Below are 19,679 nucleotides of genomic sequence, written 5' to 3'. Positions count from 1 at the left end.
TACAATCAACCTTTGTTGTTGTTTTTCTTTATGTGGACAATCTTTTTCCTTTTTTATTTAATATGAGTCTACGTAAGTTGTTTGATACCACTCCTCTCTTTTTAAATATAAGGTTCAATAGATTGGGTTCAGTCATTTTTACTACCATACCTCAGAAACGAACCTTACGTCACTTTAATGTGATAGATTCTTGATATCATAATTTTGTCCTCCTAGATTGCCAAAATATCACACTGTGCGGTGGCTCGTACCTTATATCTTTTATATAGGACAGTTAAATTAGCAACCACCTGGTTAAGTGGCTGGCCCCATGTTAAATAGTTTTACATATCGAACGCAACAACGAAGAATGTACATAATGCTACACACAAATTTAATTTAGGTTCAGCTAATCATTTTTGTTTCCTTCAAAATTTTAATGTACATGTAGGAAATTTCACTTAAATGCATCAACTATAACAACATTATCAGGCAGTTGTAAACTAAGTTACAATATTGTCGTCTGCATAAACATATCAGATGCGTCTTAATTTGTTTATGATAATCAGAAGATTTACCATTCATTATCTTAAAAAGTTACATTTCTTTTAAATATAATAACAAACAAAAACTACTTTATGTCTATAGGCGGTTTGGGAGGTTTTGGTTTGGAACTGGCTGATTGGTTGATGATAAGAGGTGCCAAGAAAATAGTACTGACCTCACGAACAGGTGTCAGAAACGGTTATCAAGCGATATGTTTGAAGAGGATGCAAGAAACTGGAGTCGATGTTAAAGTGTCTACATATGACGTTACAACAATGGAGGGTGCAACGAAATTAATAAACGAAAGTAATCAGCTTGGTCCTGTTGGATCGATATTCAACTTGGCTCTGGTAAGTACAGAAAAGAACTAATGTTTTTAAACAATGAAATTTTTAAGTTTACTATATTTTGATTTTTACATAATCTTGTTTTCAATTAAAGTGCGAGCTGAATTTAATTAGAGATAATTGTTCATTAGATTTAAAGAGTTTGATTTGTAAATAAATGGATTAAACAAAACAATACTGTAATGAAGTTCGGTAATGAATTTGTGATTGACATCTTTAATTATGTCTTCCTTAAGACCATTAGAAATGTGTTAAGATTCTGTGATGCTTCAGTGGTAGAGTACTCACCTTTTGTGCATGCAGTTTCTTATGGGATTCTGGTTTTCGCTAAGTGAACTTTTTGTGGACAAACACCGTGTATGAGGGTTTTCTCGGGGTTTTCTTATTGCTTCCTACGTTTTGATTCCACAGTTCATTATTATAATCATTGTCCTCTTACAATTGCGTGAAACTAGAAATTTCACTTCATTTCATGAGAATTGTAGTCTGCATACTAGTGTTTTAGTACTTAATGTTTTATAATCTATTTATCACGTTCTATTTTCATATATTACATTATTCATTGTAGGTTTTAAATGATTCCATATTAGAAAACCAATGTGAAGAAAAATTCAAAGGCACGTACCTTCCAAAGGCTTCCGCTACAAAATGCTTAGATATAATTTCAAGGAAACTATGTCCGCAGTTGCAAAACTTTGTAGTATTCTCGAGCATGAGTTGTGGCCGTGGAAACCCTGGACAGAGTAACTATGGACTGGCGAACTCTGTGATGGAGAGAATTTGTGAGCAGCGTCGACAGGAAGGACTCCCAGGTCTTGCTATTCAGTGGGGAGCTATAGGAGATGTGGGAGTTGTTGCTGAAATGCTGGGAGATAAAGAAGTTGCAATCGGAGGAACTTCACCTCAACGTATATCGTCATGTCTACAAGTTCTTGACACGTTCATGAAGCAACAGCACCCAGTTGTATCCAGTATGGTTGTTTGCAAGAAATCCGTATCAAGTAAAAGTGATGTGCATGATCCCATTCAAGCATTGGCAGATGTTTTGGGTAAGATTCTTTTCTAATGAGGATAGTGCTATAATAACAAACGTTTCGCTATATACTGTTTTCAAGCAGGTGTGTTTGGTCCAAAGTTTTACCCATATAAATTTAAGAAAAGGCCGCTATTGTTGTATATATTCTCTGCATATCGTATTTTTCATTGCAGAAGATTGCAGTGGAAACTCCGAGAGGGTATTTTCTTCCGCTTTTCTCTTTAACCTTTGCAGATACTGCAAAAATTAAAATGATTGGAGCAATGCTTTTTGAGCCTAAAGCCACAAAAGGTAACCAAACTGGTATCAAATTTCTTTTCCAGAATATTATTAAAAGCAATTCTGTATGTTAGTGGTTCTCAACCTAATTCTTATTGCGATCTACATTTTATTTACATCCTGTTACCAGAGACCCCCATATACTTTCTGGTTTGTAAGAAGCTTGTGTGGGTTTTTAGTATACCTCTTGTGGAGATCTCTCGATATCCATCTATTTTTATAATAATAGAATCCATTTCTTGTATATAATAGTAATTCCCTATATAATAAAGTATTACAGTAATTCCCTAAAACGAATGGATTAAAGCAAACTTTGGTCAGTTCATTCATATTACAAATATCGAATCCGATCCGTTATACTGTTTCAAAATGCAGGCTGCTTGACAATTTTGAAACAATAACTCTCACAATTTTGGGTCATATGATAAAACATATAAAAGTACTGCCTACGTATGGCTTCGAACTCCAATACTTCCACTTTCGTTTTTTAGTTTTTCCAGTTGTTTCGGAACGTTCAATTTTTGTTGTCAACTGTAAACGGAGTTTACATTTATAAGAGTAATTATAATGCTATTAACTTGGGTATATTTTTATAAGAAACAAAAGAATAAAAACAGTACGCAAAGTAAAAAGAAACTATAACTGGTACTAAACATTATTAATAATAATACTAAGAATGACTAAAACGAACAGCTGAGCTTTTAATGACAGGACTTACAATTTTAGCTAATGTACATTAAGAATTACTGCGTTCTATAGTCTCCGACGGACTTGACCCATGTCCACGCGCACGAAGACGTAACTAAATATTTTTAACCCTGCACACAAGCTTATTCCACAATAACATGTGTAATACTGCTTCCGACTTTTATGAATAAATAGATCGATCCCTTCTCATGCCGTATGAACTTTATAATAGATAAAATCCACGTGTGTGGCTTTTTTAGAAGAATAAATGGGACAACTGCTTAATCTTCAAACAATGTTCGCTAGATTGTCTCTGTGTAACGTATCTGTGCGGTGTCGCAAGTATAGTAGCATATTTATATTATTCGCTGAAATGACAACTATACAATGAAAACGAACATTTATTATTATTATTATTATTATTATTATTATTATTATTATTATTATTATTATTATTATTATTATTATTATTATAAGTGTAGTTTTGAACTTGCGTGGCGAAATTACTGCATAATATGATATTACTTCTGTAATATTTTCTGGATCGTATATTACTGGGCACTAATTTGTCTCCAGGTTGTCGAATAAATGAATTTTGGTATGCACTTTGGTGTAAACAACTTTACAGGAAGAAGCCGGTTTCTTCCAAAGATCAGAATTGAACCCAGTAAGATTTGGGTTATAGTTTTAGTTGACCGGATAGTGTAGGGGTAATGCACTCGAGTTACGAGCAATATAGCTTCAAAATGTAGGTTTAAATCCTGTTTAAGCGAATTGTTTTTTTTTTCACAAAGTTATCGTGAAGTATCGAATAGGGACTTCTCATGTTAAACGAGCAATCCGTAAGAATGTGGAAACAGCATTTCTATCATGATATAGACAATTTACAATTGTTGGTTGGGAAAGGGCAAATAATAACTATGGGGACTACTAGAACAATTCGAAACACTTAATTGATGTGTAGTATCCACTTTTCATGTTATTGTTCTTAGAAACACTATAGTATTCGTTAAACAAGTTTCGGGTAGAGTATTGGTATCATGCTAGAGTTCCAAGCGGTAAATCTCGGTTTGAATCCCGATCTGGTACTATATTTTTCCCATAAAATATTCGCTGCCAACAAATATTTATCTGCGGTTGGAGAAGTTACAAAGCATTACTGGCGAGAATCCGAGTAAATACAGTGTGTGTGTGTGTGTGCGCGCTTCATTATATAGTGTTATGATAAGTAGTTTTCATATTTACATTGATATATCTCTCTCTATCTATCTATCTTTCCATCTTGACGTTTCCTTATCACGTCTTTCCACTTTTTCTCCTTCTCTCTCTCTCTCTCGCACACACACACACAGACACACACATATATTTTATGTCAAGGAAATCAGTAAAATATCTTTTTTTTTTTGCTGCGGGTTATCGAGTCTCAATTCAATCACCGGGTCACTACGGATTCGAATGCTCGACCCAGTGGTGGTCCATAAGCTAACCCATATCACATCACTGACGCGATGACTCGTTTCAGCTCTGGCGTGTTTATTCTATCATTACGAGTTACAACGTTATATCCGCAATACGTGAAATTCAGAGTGGGTGTTCGGAACAGATAAAAGTTCAGAAATCGCCAGGAAATGGCTTCGTTTTTGTTTTATGAAGGGAAGATTTTATTTATATTAGTTTGTCGTTTCTAACTTATAATTCAATTTGCTGTATCCACGTATGAAATGCAAAATAGGTAAGATTTGTTACATATATAACACATTTTTCTTTTCAACATTTGTAACTTTTCAATAAGGTACAATTTGGACTATTAATATAGACTCTTTCTGATAGACATTTAGCAGTAAAATAGCATTTATTACTTTTTTGGTTTACATTAGTAGTTTGGAATGGAAAGTATGATCTACGCTACCTACTAGGTTTATTATAACGTATTTCGTATCAGTAGGTTTAATGAGCACTACCGAATTTGCAACCGAACCACGCGGAGAAGGAGCGTATGTGTTAAACTTTTGGTATGATACTAGATGTATCTCGGAATTCTACACCGATGGAAATTGAGTATTTAATTGGATCACTAAGTTTTTTTGTTCATTTTGAAAGTGACTTAATGAATTTTGCAAGCATCCTCTATATATTCGAATATTGCTGAAAAAATGTAAAATAACATACGTTACTTCTATATTACTGTTGGATTTCTGAAAAAAGAACTAGGGTGTTTTCTTACTATGTTTAAATTCAATTTTTTATCTGTGCTCCCTTTTCTTTTTCTTCTTCTCTCCTTTTTTCTCTTTATCTGTCTTCTTCTGTACCTCTGTCTAACAGATATCCATTTATTTCAATTTTTAATCGAGTGTGTGTTTAAGTTTCTCCCTACATAAACTTATGAATCTTGTTTCGTCTCATTTTTATTCTTTCAATTTATGGATACTAAGATATGTATATTTTGAAATTAGAATTGTGCTCATATTATTAGCTGATTTTAGTATCGAAGAGGGAAAGGAGGAGAGGGAGGGGTGTCTTTACCAGACATGATTATGGGATAAAAGGTGTATATTGTTTGGACCTACTGCACGGCACTAGCTGTCTCAATTTTTGATGCGGAGTGTACACTGAACTAATCCAAATGATTAAAACTAAACCCCAGATGCGATTATTCCTTTAAATACTTCTTGACTCCTTTTATTGTTGTGTTTTAATAAATTTCTTAGATTTTTAACTGTTTTTCATTCCTATCAGTAAGATGAGAGGGCCGTAGGTGACGCCTTTTCTTTTTTGGAAAGATTGTTATTTTGTATGTTGATGGTACAATGATAATATGTGCATGCTATTCCATAAAGAATGATCCACTCTTTATTGCTGATTTGAGGCAAAAAATTCCAAGTTCAACTTCGGGTATTTTTGGAAAAAAGTAAACCAGGTTCGAACTTCCAAGCCAACCTTTGCAATCGGAAAAAATGTGCAGATGTGTTTTTCTTCTTTTAAATATAATAAGATTCGTTACCGAGTGTAGAAAAAAAGCAACATTGATTGAAATACTTAATTATATAATATTTAAAAACCTTGTATTAATGTCAGCACATGCTTGTTTGTCATTTAACTTTCCTCACGTAAAAGAACACTTAGATATGTAAAAGAAACTTTCCATATGCAAAAGAGGAACGGAGGAAACAAATTCTAACATAACTATTGCCTGCGTTGTAAAATAAAGTACAAAGTAGAACAAAAACAGTGTTTGAAATGGATATAAATGTAATTGTCTTGAAATCGTGTTATATTTCGTTAGATGATAGCAGCAGTGCCTTCGTATTATTTCAGTGGTAAACCGTTAGATTTCAAATCATAAGGTCATGGGTTAGATTCCCATCTGGCTCAATTCTCCTTTTTCTCCTATGAAATTTTATTTTCTGCAATGCATAAAAATTGTATAGAATTAATTACATTAAAATACAACAGTTGTACATATATTCATGTAATCATTGCAGAACATAAGTAATTATTATGTTTTAAATATAACGTCTCAGATAGGTGTTCGCAGTACGTCGGTATTATATATGTGAATGTTAAATACAACTTAAAGAATTGTATAATAGTAATAAGTAATAATAGTAATAACAGTGTATTTATTTACTGTTATTTATCATATAGAGGTAATTTCTCATCACTCTTATTACAGCATGTCATTTATATTCTTGAAAAATTATACGTAGCATAAAGAGAAGGTATAAACAGAGTATCCAAAGTCTAAACGCTCGCAACAAATTCCTGAACCCAAAAGGTCACATGAGCAGAATGGAATTTTCCTTATGAAGCATGCCACAACGGAAAGTCTTTACATGGATGCTTTTGTGATATGGAAGTGCTGATGCCTTGGGTCGCTCTCTCTCTCTCTCCCTTTCGCTCGCTATCTTATCTGTATTTATAAATATATAAAAGTGGATGTAAGTGTGTGTTTCAACTTAATTCTGATATGTCTAGAGCAATTTTAATCATACTTTTTACTGTTTGGAGTTCTGTCAGGATACATATCAGAAATACTAGAAAGGATCGATATTAGTATCGAATCCATAGTTTCGTGGTTGCTTAGATAAATAGTTCTACTTTCAATTCTTCTTAAGTCCAATTAATCTCCCATTAGCACCCAGGGTGGTTACGTAGGAACGTAAAAATATCGAAATCAGCCTATATTAAAGTCGAATCGTAAGTTTTCAGCATCGCTAACAGTGTCGCATTTCCCATAAGTCTAACTAGGCCCGTGCCTAGAGAGCAACATGTTTGAAGAGCGCAAAGTTTAAAAATTAAATAAAACGGAAATAAATAAATTTCATACTTTTTCGTATGAAGAAGTAAAATAATCAATAACAAATACTCTGTTTCTTGAACAATCCTCTTTTACTATTCTAATATGTTTAATGATAGTGTAAGAAATCTAAAAATAATTCAGAACATATTCCCCATTTGTTATTTTTTGTTACGTAGTTTTAGTTGTAGCATCTAGTGAGTGGTATTTAAGTGTAATAAATTGTTAAATCACTAGTTAAGCATAATTGACTTAAGTTGTATTTTCACGTTAGGGATGAAGAGGAGGAGAAATATGTAATTATTGGGGGCGCTAAGAGCAAAAGTGCGTAGGGACACCGAGTTTCTAAATGCAGCACTGGTCCATAAATTAATTGGTAAAAGTTTTATTGTTATTTAAGACCAAATTCAGTCCTAGCGGTAGTAATATCCGTTTGCTCTCCTAGGAGGAATGAAAGGGGCTGACTTCAAAATGATAAAAAAAGACTGGCGTTACTGTCGAATCCATAATTTACGCTTAGATAAAGAGTGGCACTCAAGATGCCATGTAAGGTAAGCCCCCATTAGCACCCTGAAAGAATATGTGAAATTGTGACATGTAAAAGTAATTGAAAATAACCGACGTTAGTGTCAAATCCATAGCTTTCTGGGTCCCCAAGTTCATTGGGAGCAGTTCCGATGACCTTTAAGTTCAACTTCCAGTAGGGGTAAGATCCCCTAGCACATCTAATAAATATAGTCAAAGGGAGTAACATATATAATGATTCAAAACGTCTGATACTAGTGTAGAGTCCATAGTTTCGGCATCACCGATATAAATAGTAACACTTCTGAGCGAACATATGAGCTGGATTTTGAATTTACAGAGCGTTGCTCGTACAGCTCTGAATATTTTAATGTTTCTGTAGAAATGTATATTCCAATGTAACTCCGGAATGTCAGGAGCAACCTTTACCAAACGCTGGAGATATATTACTTTCAATCTAGGAAGAAAATATTGTGGTAGTATGATATCTCAAGTGATGGAATTTGTAAATATGGTATGGTAAAAATAATGTGAAACTACAAATCTTAGTGTGTTTTCCATAAGTTTCTCGGTCGTTGATTGAATAGCGATGCCCCAATGACGTTTACATCCAAATTCGTCCTGATCCTCACAGGATGAGTGGCTGGGGGATATGACAAATAAAATTAAAAAAAAACAAATATTTGTTGAATTCATAGTTTTCGGGGTCGAGAAAGCATTTCTAATAACTGTAGAATATATTTTGTATACACTTCAAGATGGGTTTTTTAATCATATCAATTTCTCATCGTGAGAAGAAATGACCAGCTCAACTAGTAGGCCTATATTATCAAGCCAACCTTCGCAATCGAAAAAAATGTGTGGATGTACGTTTCGTCTTTTAAATGAAATAAGACATGTTACAATCAGAGATGGAGTGGGTCATTCGGTCGGTTGGTCAATGAGTGAAATGGGCCAAGATTTTTGAGTGGGTTAGTGGATCGTGGGTCAAGATTTGTAAGAGGGTTAATGGAGTGTGGGTCAAAAGAACGTGACCTATTGCAAAACACCACTCACCGTGGCTTACACTGACCCACCGATCCATTCTGTTCAGTGCATTATGAACAGCATCTTGTGAACACTGATGAATGTATCTACGTTTTACTTTCAAGATCTTCATTTTTTTTCATTTGTTTCTAATGAAAAAAGTTCAGACACTTCTGGATTTTCAAATTGCAATTGTAATAGTAACAATAGCAATATGAGTTGAATTTGAGATGAAGCCTGTGAGCTTTTAGAGGAGCTAACTACTAGAAAAATTCAATCACCTTAATATAGAAATTATTATATAAAAAATTGAAAGTAACTGTGTCTGTGTGATCATCATGGTCAATCAGCAAAGTCAAATGAAATCACGTTTGGTATATAGTTAGGCCCCAATCCCAACTAGCAATTTGTCATACGCGTATCTCTTTTATTATGATACATACCCTTATGGAGAAGTGGGGGGTCCGAATTGTTTGCAAAAAACTGAATATCTCACAAGCCGTTCAACTTAGAGAACTAACTTTCAGTAAATAACTCTATTAAAAATAAGCAGAACATGTTCTGGTATTTTTTTAAAATTTTCTTTTATGATGGAGGGAAAGCATTTTCTAGATATTGGAAATAGGTAGTGGGTTGATTTGTGAAAATAATAGAAAACGATTGATATTAGATGAGAAACAAATTGAGAAACAAAACTACAGTTCTTCGCATTTTATACCCACTGCTTTCTATTATAATAATTGCTGAAGCTTGTGTTTAATATATGGAGCGTTCAGAACATTAGGCAATCAAGCCATAAAGTTGTGAGAAATATGGCCATAAAATTTGAACTGAATGCTCAGACCCTAATTACAGGGACATTTTAAATTAGTACGGGGACATTTTAAATTAGTGCTTAATTATATTGAAAACTAGTTTTTCTACGTTGCTCTACTTTAGCTTGATTTGAGACTTTAAAATTTCATCCTATTTTCTACTGAAATGTATCTGTAAGCCAGCAAAGAAATAATTACATATGATAAATTTAAACTCATCGTAATTAGGAAGATGACAAACATTTTACCATTGTATATCGTAAAGATCAGATCCACTGGTATTATAACAGAGCGGTGCTTGAGCGATTGATCGTAGAAATAGAAACCCCGATAGGTGTTAATTTCACAGTTTTGTTTTATTACAAGTGTAACATTTTTATTAAATGGATACGAGGACGTAGATCACGGGTCATAGTTAATGACGATGAATTTTGGTGGGCCGGAGTTGGTCATAATGTTTCAGAGTGGTTCATAGTACGTAGTGGGTCAGAGTGGGTCACGATGGGTGGCGTGTCATAGAGGGTCAATGGGTCATTTGGGTGGTGGATCATAGTGGGTCACGGTGGGTCGTGGATCAAGTTTTCATTGACCAGACCATCTCTGATTAATATTGTACTAAAGAGGATAGGCTCCCAATGTGCACGTCGGCGAGTATGCTTAAATTTTGCACATAGATAGTACCCAACCAGAAAGCAATAAATCTGAAACGGTTCACGATACCACCTCAGAACTCGGGATATAAGGTTTTGTCTGATTGGGTACCTAAATGATTTATCCTTCAACAAGTGGGCATTTTATCATCGTTTCCGTGGCAAAGTCAGAAGAACACGCACTTAGTAATCGTAACGTTGATGGTGGTAATCGTAACGGCCATCCCGGAGTATTTCTTGAGTGTTTTTTGACTCACGTAAATATAAACAAATCACGCATATAGGCGATTTAACGTATTTTGGGGAAGTAATTTTGTGGTCCGTTGGCGTTTCGTTGTGTCTCTGCCGCTGGTGTTATAATTTTCAAAACGAAAGTGGAGACATCGCAGATCGTTACTGCGGGCGGTCAATGTTTGGCGACAGGTCGTTCGTTGCACATCGATGGTCCATTGACGTTTACGGCATGGTATCCGTGCAGTCCGTTGGAAGCCCTAAAAGTCTGAAACGGTGGAACAGTTGTCGAAACCGGAAAAGACGTATTTAATCTTTTCAAAGTGCCCCGTGTCGAGGTAAAACATTTACACGAGGGCCGCCCGGACGGACCCAGAAGGGGTCCAACTCAAAATTTGAAAATAACAGGGGAATTAAGTAGTAACTCATTTAAAAGTATTTAAAAGAAATAATATTTTAAGAGTCTCAAGTCTGTGCTAAGCTTGAGCAAAATAGCGAGCGTTCAAGATGGTAATAAATTCTTCATTGAAAACTCCGTGGCCACCTCTCTCAATGTGAAACTGTAAATCCGAAATCAGAAGATGTAAATACTTTTCTTATCATTGCAAAGTATAATGCACCGAGATAGAATAAAAAATGCCCCCGTGTAGTTTTAATACATCACTAATGATAAATACTACGTTCCACGCTTGTGTCCTTTAGGCTAAGGGATAGGTGATTATAATTTATGAAATTAATTGTAGAATGTAGAAGTGGAAGGAATGTTGGGCAAGATGAGTTTTCTTTACCAGTAGAATTGACAGTTCGGCATAGATTTTGACAATATCCACAGTTTTTTTTTGTTTGTTTTGAATTTACCTTTTTCAAGCATTTGGCTACGTAAGGGTTAGCCCCAGCATGGTTGATGCCCCAGCATTCCTTCTATTTCAGTATTCTACCATTTCATAGTTTACAATCAGCCTTTCCTTTTGCCCAAAGGCACAAGCGTGGAACGTAGAATTTAATATTAGTGATGCAATAAACCTACAATGGAGCACTTTTTGTTTTACCTTCGTGTATTATACTTTTGCAATCGTAAGACAAGTGTTTACCTCTTCTGATATCGGTTTCACGATTTCACATTTCTAGAGGTGGCAATGTAATTTCCAATGAAGGATTTATTACCATCTTGAACGCTCGCTAATTTGCACAAGTTTAGCATAGAGACTCGAGACTTTTACTATCCTTTTCAAATTTTAGCAATACTTTTAAATGATATACTAATTGATTCCCTTTGCTATTTTCAAATTTTGAGTTGCACCCCTCCTGGACCCTTCGGAGGAAATTAAGGCAAATGTTTTTACGTCGATACGGGGTACCTTTGAAATAATAAAATACAAATACAGACGATGACATCTCACTATTCATCTCAACGGCCCAGAAAACAATGGATAATTCTCTAAGATCCTTTACATGGATCCTCTTTAGGTTTCTTTACATAATTAAATGTTTTTCTACGTATGGAAAGCTAAATGACAAAGAAGCATGAGTTGACAGTAATACATGGTTTCGAAATATTTTATAGTTCAGTATTGCAATCAATCTTACTTTCTTTCTACACTTAGTAATAAGTCTTATTATAATTAAAATAAGAAAAACTTATCTGCACAACTTTTTCCGATTGCAAAGATTGGCTTGGAGGATTCGGACCCGGTTTACATTTTTTCCGAAGATACCCGAAGTTGGACCTAGTAAATGTTTGCCTCAAAACAGCAATAAAGAGTGCGATCATTGTTTATGGAACAGCATCTACATGTTATTATAGACAGTGATCCGTAGTGCATGATATCACTTTCTTTTATGGGAAGATCTGCTTATTTATGTTATTTAATTTGAGGCAGGCATAAATATCTATGCTTTATACAGTTAGTTTAGAACATAAAGGATACGCTCTTGTCAATGTTATTCGTGTAAAAAGAAGACACTTTGTCAAAAATTACGAAGGTAAATGATGAAGTATTTAGGCAAAAGTACATAAATTCACATATATCGTATTGAGTTGTCATTTTGAACAGATAAGTATTGAATAACGCTAAAGTGATCATTTATTACATCAAAAACGAAGTTAGGATATATATATATATATATATATGTGTGTGTGTGTAATAGTCTTACGTTTGTTATTGCAAATACTGTATATGATATTTTGCGAAGCAAGGAGGTAAACTGATCTATTAAGGTGGATATGCGAAGTAATTGTGACAATGCTGGTAATCGCATTGAAGAAATTAATATTTCAGCAGAATCCATATCTATTTTGGGTGTTATTTTTTGGGAGCTAGGTCTAACGAGATCACAAACAACTCATAAAGTAACAGATCATGTGGATACTTGTAACGAACAAATAACTCAGCAAGTAACAAATTATGTGGATACTCGAATTGAGCAAGTAAATACCAGATTAGAAGGAACGGATTCCAAAATAGAGTTTATACTTCAAACTTTTGAGGCAATGCTAAGTGCAGTCAACATGGTAAAATTAATAATGATAATTCGATTTAAATTATGAAGCTGCAAGCGGAACTTCAAGTACAACTAACTTGAACTGAGAAAAAAACTTGAAACGCAGAATAGTAATCATTATACCAGATTTATTGTACCAGTGGTTATTGTACCAGATTTACCAGCTCAAACACCCGAAACTCAACAACGTGAAGATCGTCATTAGATAGTATAAGTACCTATCACTGAAGAATCAGTCTAATTCGGACATTGAAGGTGAAGGAAGAAGATTTGTAGCAAATGTAGCTCCTGCTTTTATGTGCAGAAGAATATCTCGACTCATGTTAGATACAATAAAGGAAGGTATTCTAGGTCTCATTTTAAATTTAGTGAGGTTGGGTCTATGACTAAGTTTGCGGTAGATCAGACGATATACCGGCAACTTTTTTGCTAGAAGTCACAATTTGTGAAAATGATGCCACATATTTTGGTACCACCCTGTTCAACTTGGTATGATGCTGTAAAGACTAAATTACGAGGGTATGCGGATTTCAAAATTGCTTTAGTATCTTTTTCTGAAAATGATTTTATGCTAGTTAACCAAGACGCTCAGATGAGAAATAAAGGTTTTGACCCTAAGATCGATAAAAGTGTGACTGGGTTCGTAATTTCTGCCTACAATGACAAAATTGCTGAATCCTTATCAGCAGGAATCACTTACAAATGCATCCATAAGGATATTGTTACCCTTTAGGTTGCAACAAATATTATTGTCATCTCAATGTGTTAATTTTAACTATTTGCTGGTAATTGTTCAAAATTACGATAATCAAATAATTATGCAGAATTATAACAACAAAACTAGACTTAACTCTGTTCCGATTCATAATGTTAGCATCAAGAGGGATAACGATCACAATACAAGAAGTAGTTTTAGATTTGTGCATAATGGCATTAGGGAAAATCATTCTACAAGTTGAAATAATACATACAGAAATATACGAGATAATGTGCATCAAAGTAATGAATGCCACGGTATGCAAAATTCTAGTAAAGAACGAGCCAGTAGTAATTTTAGAGTTGGTAGAAATATCTTTATGTCGGTAGAGTAATGATTTAAAGAGAAACCATGCATAGCGTAGTACACGAAATTTAAGGCAAGAATGCCCTGTGCAAAGTACCATAATCCCGCAACTTAGTAACAATATCTGATATTAGATATTGTTGCCGTGGAACGAATTAAATCCACGTCAATAACCTGTTTTCCGGATTACAAGAATAATTGTATATATTTTATAATAATACTTTAAATCCTTCAGTTAGTTTTACTGAAAATAAAACAATCTAAAATTTAAGATCATGCTGGCACATACTAGTTTAATTTAATTCGTAGTTATTATTGAATGTTACCTATATTTGATATGTTTTGTTATGTGATTATATATTACTGTCCGTCATAGGAAAGTATTTCTCGTTTACTTTATGTTAACTCTAATTTATATACGCAAATATTACTAATCTACTCAAAAATGTAAGAATAATTTGTTTATATGACAATAATTTCATTACTAAGCTATGTGCTTAATGCACATTCATTAATATAAATTCGCTACCACGTACAACTGTTACAGGTATATTGACCAGCAAAGGAAATATAAGAATGGAACAACTAATTACCAAATATAATGCTATTTCGTAATATGACTTCAAGTGCATGGATAATTATATGTATGAATGAATAATAATATAATGTAATGAATAAATAAGTAAAAGAGATAAATGAAAAATGAAATGTGAATATGAGCTAGGGTCCCTCGTTAATTCACACGAGGGCAATCCAATTAACAATTCCCTTTTATTCAGAGGCCATCAATTCAACGATAATATGTGTATGTTGCTATGCACAATGGTCCATAATGTATGATATCACTTTCTCTTATGACCAGATCTGCTTATTTATGTTACTTAGTTTGGGATAGAAATAAATATCTATGCTTTATACAGCCAGTATAGAACATAAAGGATAAGTCATTGTGAAGGAGTGTATATTCTTTTAAAAAGAAAATATCTTTTTTTAAAAAAAAAATAAGAAGGTAAATGCTAAAGTATTTACGCAAAAATACATTAATTCAAATATATCGTATTCTGTTATTTTGAACAGTTAAATAATTAATTACGTTAAAGTGGTTCTGTAGTACGTCAAAAACGAACTTAGGGCATATATATAAGGAAATGTGAATAGAACCGAACGTTATAACGGTAAAATGTTTCTATATATAGAGAACTAGAGATGAGAATGTCTATTGAGTAACATGGGTTATACATCAGTAGAATTTGTGGGCATCGCAATAAACTATGTTAATCTTGTGATTTTGGGGGCTTCAGGTGAGTTCAGTGATAATACGTACTCCTGTGAATGACAATGGAAAACGAGGCTAAAAACCAGGCTATGTCCAATATATACGGATAGCTATGATAGATTCTACGCTCGGGGCAGTCCTCTAAGCTGCTTTATCTTTCTTATATTCAAGGAGATGTACCAGAAGGTTATAGCCATAACGGTGGATAGCAGGAGTCTGATCTAAGACATCGATGATGATAGGATAAGATACAGCTATGTGATACGTAATGTAACGGGTTCGCAGGAGATACAAATCATCCAAGAGAGTAGCCATTGATGTATGATGATTCTAGACTTCCGCGTTTGCGGCTTGGTAAGGTAAGAAATAGGCAATGCATACCGCATTGCACTCTAGGATTTGGAGGCGACAATAAAACTTTGAATTTGCTAAAACGCAACGTAGATGGCTGTATGTCACAGCTGGATGGATAAAAACTATATAGGTGTACAATAACGGTTTAGAATTTAGCTCCAGTTTGTTACACAACAGATTTAAATGATAGCGGCGTATGTTTCTCTCTAGACCTTTCAAATGAATTTGTCATGAGAGTTATCTGTCAAAATAGAACCCAAGGTATTTAATTGTATTTTGTAGTGAGATCTCTGATCCAAGGACCATAATGCGAAGACGTTCAGAATTTGTAGTTTATGTTTTTTTACGACCAAAACTTGTCATCTGTCTTTTAGTTGGCTTGAGTTTGAGTTTCGATCGCAAGCACCAGAAGATTAATTTATCTACTGCTGATTGTAATTATTAATACGGTCAATAGAGGAGCAATGAGCGAGATAGGCTGTGTCGTCAGCGAACTGGAAAGCATGAATTGAAAGTAATGGAGAAACTATATCAGCGATGTATAAGAGGAGATAGAACGGATCATTCAGGTACTCCTGCTCGTAAGAGAAATTAGTTTGATTGTCCCTGGTTGATTTGGAATGCACGGTGTCGATAAAGAAAGTTTGCTATCAGTCAGACTTAATGAACTTGTAGTAGAAGTTTCAGCTTATATATTAATCCCTCGTGCCAGACGGTATCAAAGTCATACTCTTTGTCTAAAGAAATAAGCACAGATGAAAGATGGTTGTTATAATGATTCACTCTGATGGAAGAGAGTTTATGTAGCTGATTATTAGTAGCAAAGAATTGTCGAAATCCTGTTTGTAGGGAAGTATATTATATATTGTGTGAAAGAAGGATAGAGTCTTTTAACCAGAGTTCTTTGCAATGTTTTAGAATTTATTAGTTGCAATATTGGGTTATATCTCAAACTAGTTACTGGATTTACTATGAAATGCCATTTGTAAAATAATGTAAACATTTCGATTCACTAAGTATCAAATGCGGTCAAATGTTTTTGAATTTATTAAATTATTTTAATAGTGTTTAATTCTTATCCCAAGCTCTATCAAATAATTTGTTGTTAAACTTGATTTCCTACGTTTCTTATGATCTAGGAAATTGAAGTATATTATTCGCGATTTCTTGATTATATTAGACCTTTAATATAGATCCATATCAATTTGAAATATACTCTTCACTTAGTATTCGGTTCCATTTCAGCTCAGACATTATTTCCTAGACAAAAAAAAATCAATTTCCCTGGAATAGTAGGTTCATACCTTCATATTTTTTCTAGAAAAGTAAAAAAAGCTATAAGCAATACTCATGTATTTGTCAGTGACTATTTCTGCATATTCGTCTTAAGATTAAGATTTAAGTCTTCAGAACGTTGTTCTTTCATAATATTAATTGATTTGTTTATTAAAAATAATATGTTATTCTTGTCATTTACATCAGCCCACTCTTCAGTGTTTAAAATATATGTGTTATAATATTGTTTAAAGTACACCCATGTATGTATACATACATTACAGGAATACATGACATCAGCAAGGTGAGTCCTGAGGCCACACTACCAGAGTTAGGGATGGATTCTATCATTGGTGCTGAAGTCAAACAGACACTTGAAAGAGATTATCAAATTTTCTTAACCCCTGAAGCAATGAAGACTTTAACCATCTCTAAACTGCGAGAAATGATTAAGACTTCATCACGTTCAAATGACTTTCAAACTGAACAACTCTCAAAAGAAAATGTAACCAAAGCAAAGATGATTTTTGAAGAATTCACATTGAAAGAAACTGTTGTCCAAGTACCATCCAGTAATGTTATTCCAAATGGAAAGCTCGCTGTGTTCTGCCTTCCAGGTGTTGTTGGATACCCTTCTGTCTTTAACACAATGGCAAAATGTACAAAATATCCATTATATTGTTTACATGTCAATCCTGAAACTCCTGTTTCCTCAATAGAAGATACAGCAGCCTACTATATCACGGTAAGTAATATTATTGCAAGTTTAGCTGAACACTGAAAATTCAAATGTTGCCGCTTGTTAGTATAACGTTATGACACAATTTTCAGGAAAATGAAAGAGCAGATTTGATACAGAATTTGCGCTATTTACTTCTATCAAACGCTACAACCTGAGTGCATTAAATAGGAGGTCAATCTTGAAGAAATTATCTACTGTGTATACATAGAATCCAAGCTGAAAAATCATTGGAGCATCACGAAGCATTAAACGACCTAAATATCCATTGATGTGATAATAACATCGAATGCAACATGAATTCTCGTTTTTTACTCATTTAAATTTAAAAACTATAATACACTTAAGCATATAATATACAAACATACCAGACAAGGGAGGGGAAAAAGAGATAAGTTAAAAATAGTTAGAAATTTAATAAATTGAAAATAATAACTTTCGAAACAAAAAGAAAACTTATACTAATCACAATCAAACATAAATATTACATATATTAACAAACAAGCAAACGGTTAAACAACCAAAGAAAGAACTAAGAGAGAAACAAGGAGGAAAGAAAGACAGTGAGGGTATTATACAGAACGGACCCACATGTTTGTGATTTCTGATAATGTATCTCATATTGCTGAAACTGTAACACAGATTAACAACAATAAGGGGTTCCTTTTGTCACATTTTTATTTTCGTTTAATTTCTAATAAGCATACATGTTGTTAGAGATGAAACGAAGTATTATGACGTAAATACATAAGGAGAAATGAAGAAGTCAGAGAACATAAACTCAAATCGAGTACAAAATAAAGTGGTATAAAAACACATTTTATTGAAAATTTAGAAACTATTGTTTGGAAATATTTTACGAGCACTCTTACCTTTTAAAGAAAACTAATATAGTTGGACGTTATAGAAATATGAAACGATAAACGAAGTGGGTATCATTTAACATTACGTATGGTAAAATAGGCATTTTCTACACTTATACAGATGCCTTACTAGATCAATTAGAGAAAAAACAGTACAGAAATGCATATATTCTTCTGGAATTTGCTACTTTGAACTTTTGGTGTAAGGGTAATTGTGTTTTAATGATTGCCTTCAAGACTTAGAATTGGCATTATTGATGAAAATTGATGTTAAACTTATTTCGTATATTAAATATGTCATCTTGCTGCCTGTATGATAATGGTGATTTCCACTATTTTGTTTTCATTTTAATTTAAAAGAGCTGTATGTGGAATATGTATCTTATATATCCCAGTACGTAATATTAATTGATTAAATTAACATTGAAGAGCTCTTTAAGCTACGTCCACTGAAAAAGACCCCGTGCGATGTTGTGACATAAGTAGTGTCCAAAGCAGCATAATATTTTGCTTTATCATTCGTTCTAACACCCTTGGTTTTACATAAAATTTGCATAACATCAGAAGTACTATTATTATTTACACTATAATAAGGGACTCATACACTTTCGAAAATACTTGAAGGCTCACCCGCAAATAAGTAACGAAATTATTTCAAATAATTGCATAAATGCTAAAGCGAATAATATTATAAATAATATAGTGTTAGAGATGTTAAAAATACAGCTGATGTATTACACATTTTAGAAGGCAAGGAAAATAAATAAATAATACAAAATACAAGTATATTTTAGCGTATTTTTAGATTGTATTTTTAAATTTCACAGAGACGTTCTAACTCTTGTTAATTTATTTAAAGAAATGGTACAATAAGGATTCAGTGGAAAAATTATGGGTAAATGGGGAAATTACTCTTCTGAAAGGAAGAATAATATTTAAGTTACACGTATTTTCTAACAACCAAATATATATGACTAATAGAATTGAAGCTCTTTTCTGAATGCAAGTTACCGAATCAAATTCCTTACGAACGATTTGTTAACACACTGTATTTGCCTTGATTTACTTCATCTAATTTACATTGAGTACGGCTTTAAGATTTTGTTTCATGAAATATTGTTAGAATAATAACGGCCACAAAATACTATTAATACACTATGTAAAAATTAAAGCTTTTTAAATTTATATG

The 19,679-nt window shown here is 33.4% G+C and overlaps 1 protein-coding gene across 1 annotated transcript in view; it reads left to right on the top strand.

The window, feature by feature from the left end:
- Positions 1-19,679, top strand: part of LOC145679020 (fatty acid synthase-like) — a 233,877-nt gene that overhangs the window by 160,311 nt on the left and 53,887 nt on the right. The window contains 3 exon segments of the mRNA XM_081749621.1: positions 628-875; positions 1,441-1,921; positions 17,173-17,633. Coding sequence (XP_081605747.1) covers positions 628-875; positions 1,441-1,921; positions 17,173-17,633 — 1,190 coding nt within the window.

Source organism: Thermobia domestica, chromosome 2 (assembly GCF_964235325.1).
Source record: "Thermobia domestica chromosome 2, izTheDome1.hap1.1, whole genome shotgun sequence".
Taxonomy (NCBI): Eukaryota; Metazoa; Arthropoda; class Insecta; order Zygentoma; family Lepismatidae; genus Thermobia; species Thermobia domestica.
Note: the sequence above shows the minus strand (reverse complement) of the source record. Positions and strands in the feature narration are given on the sequence as shown.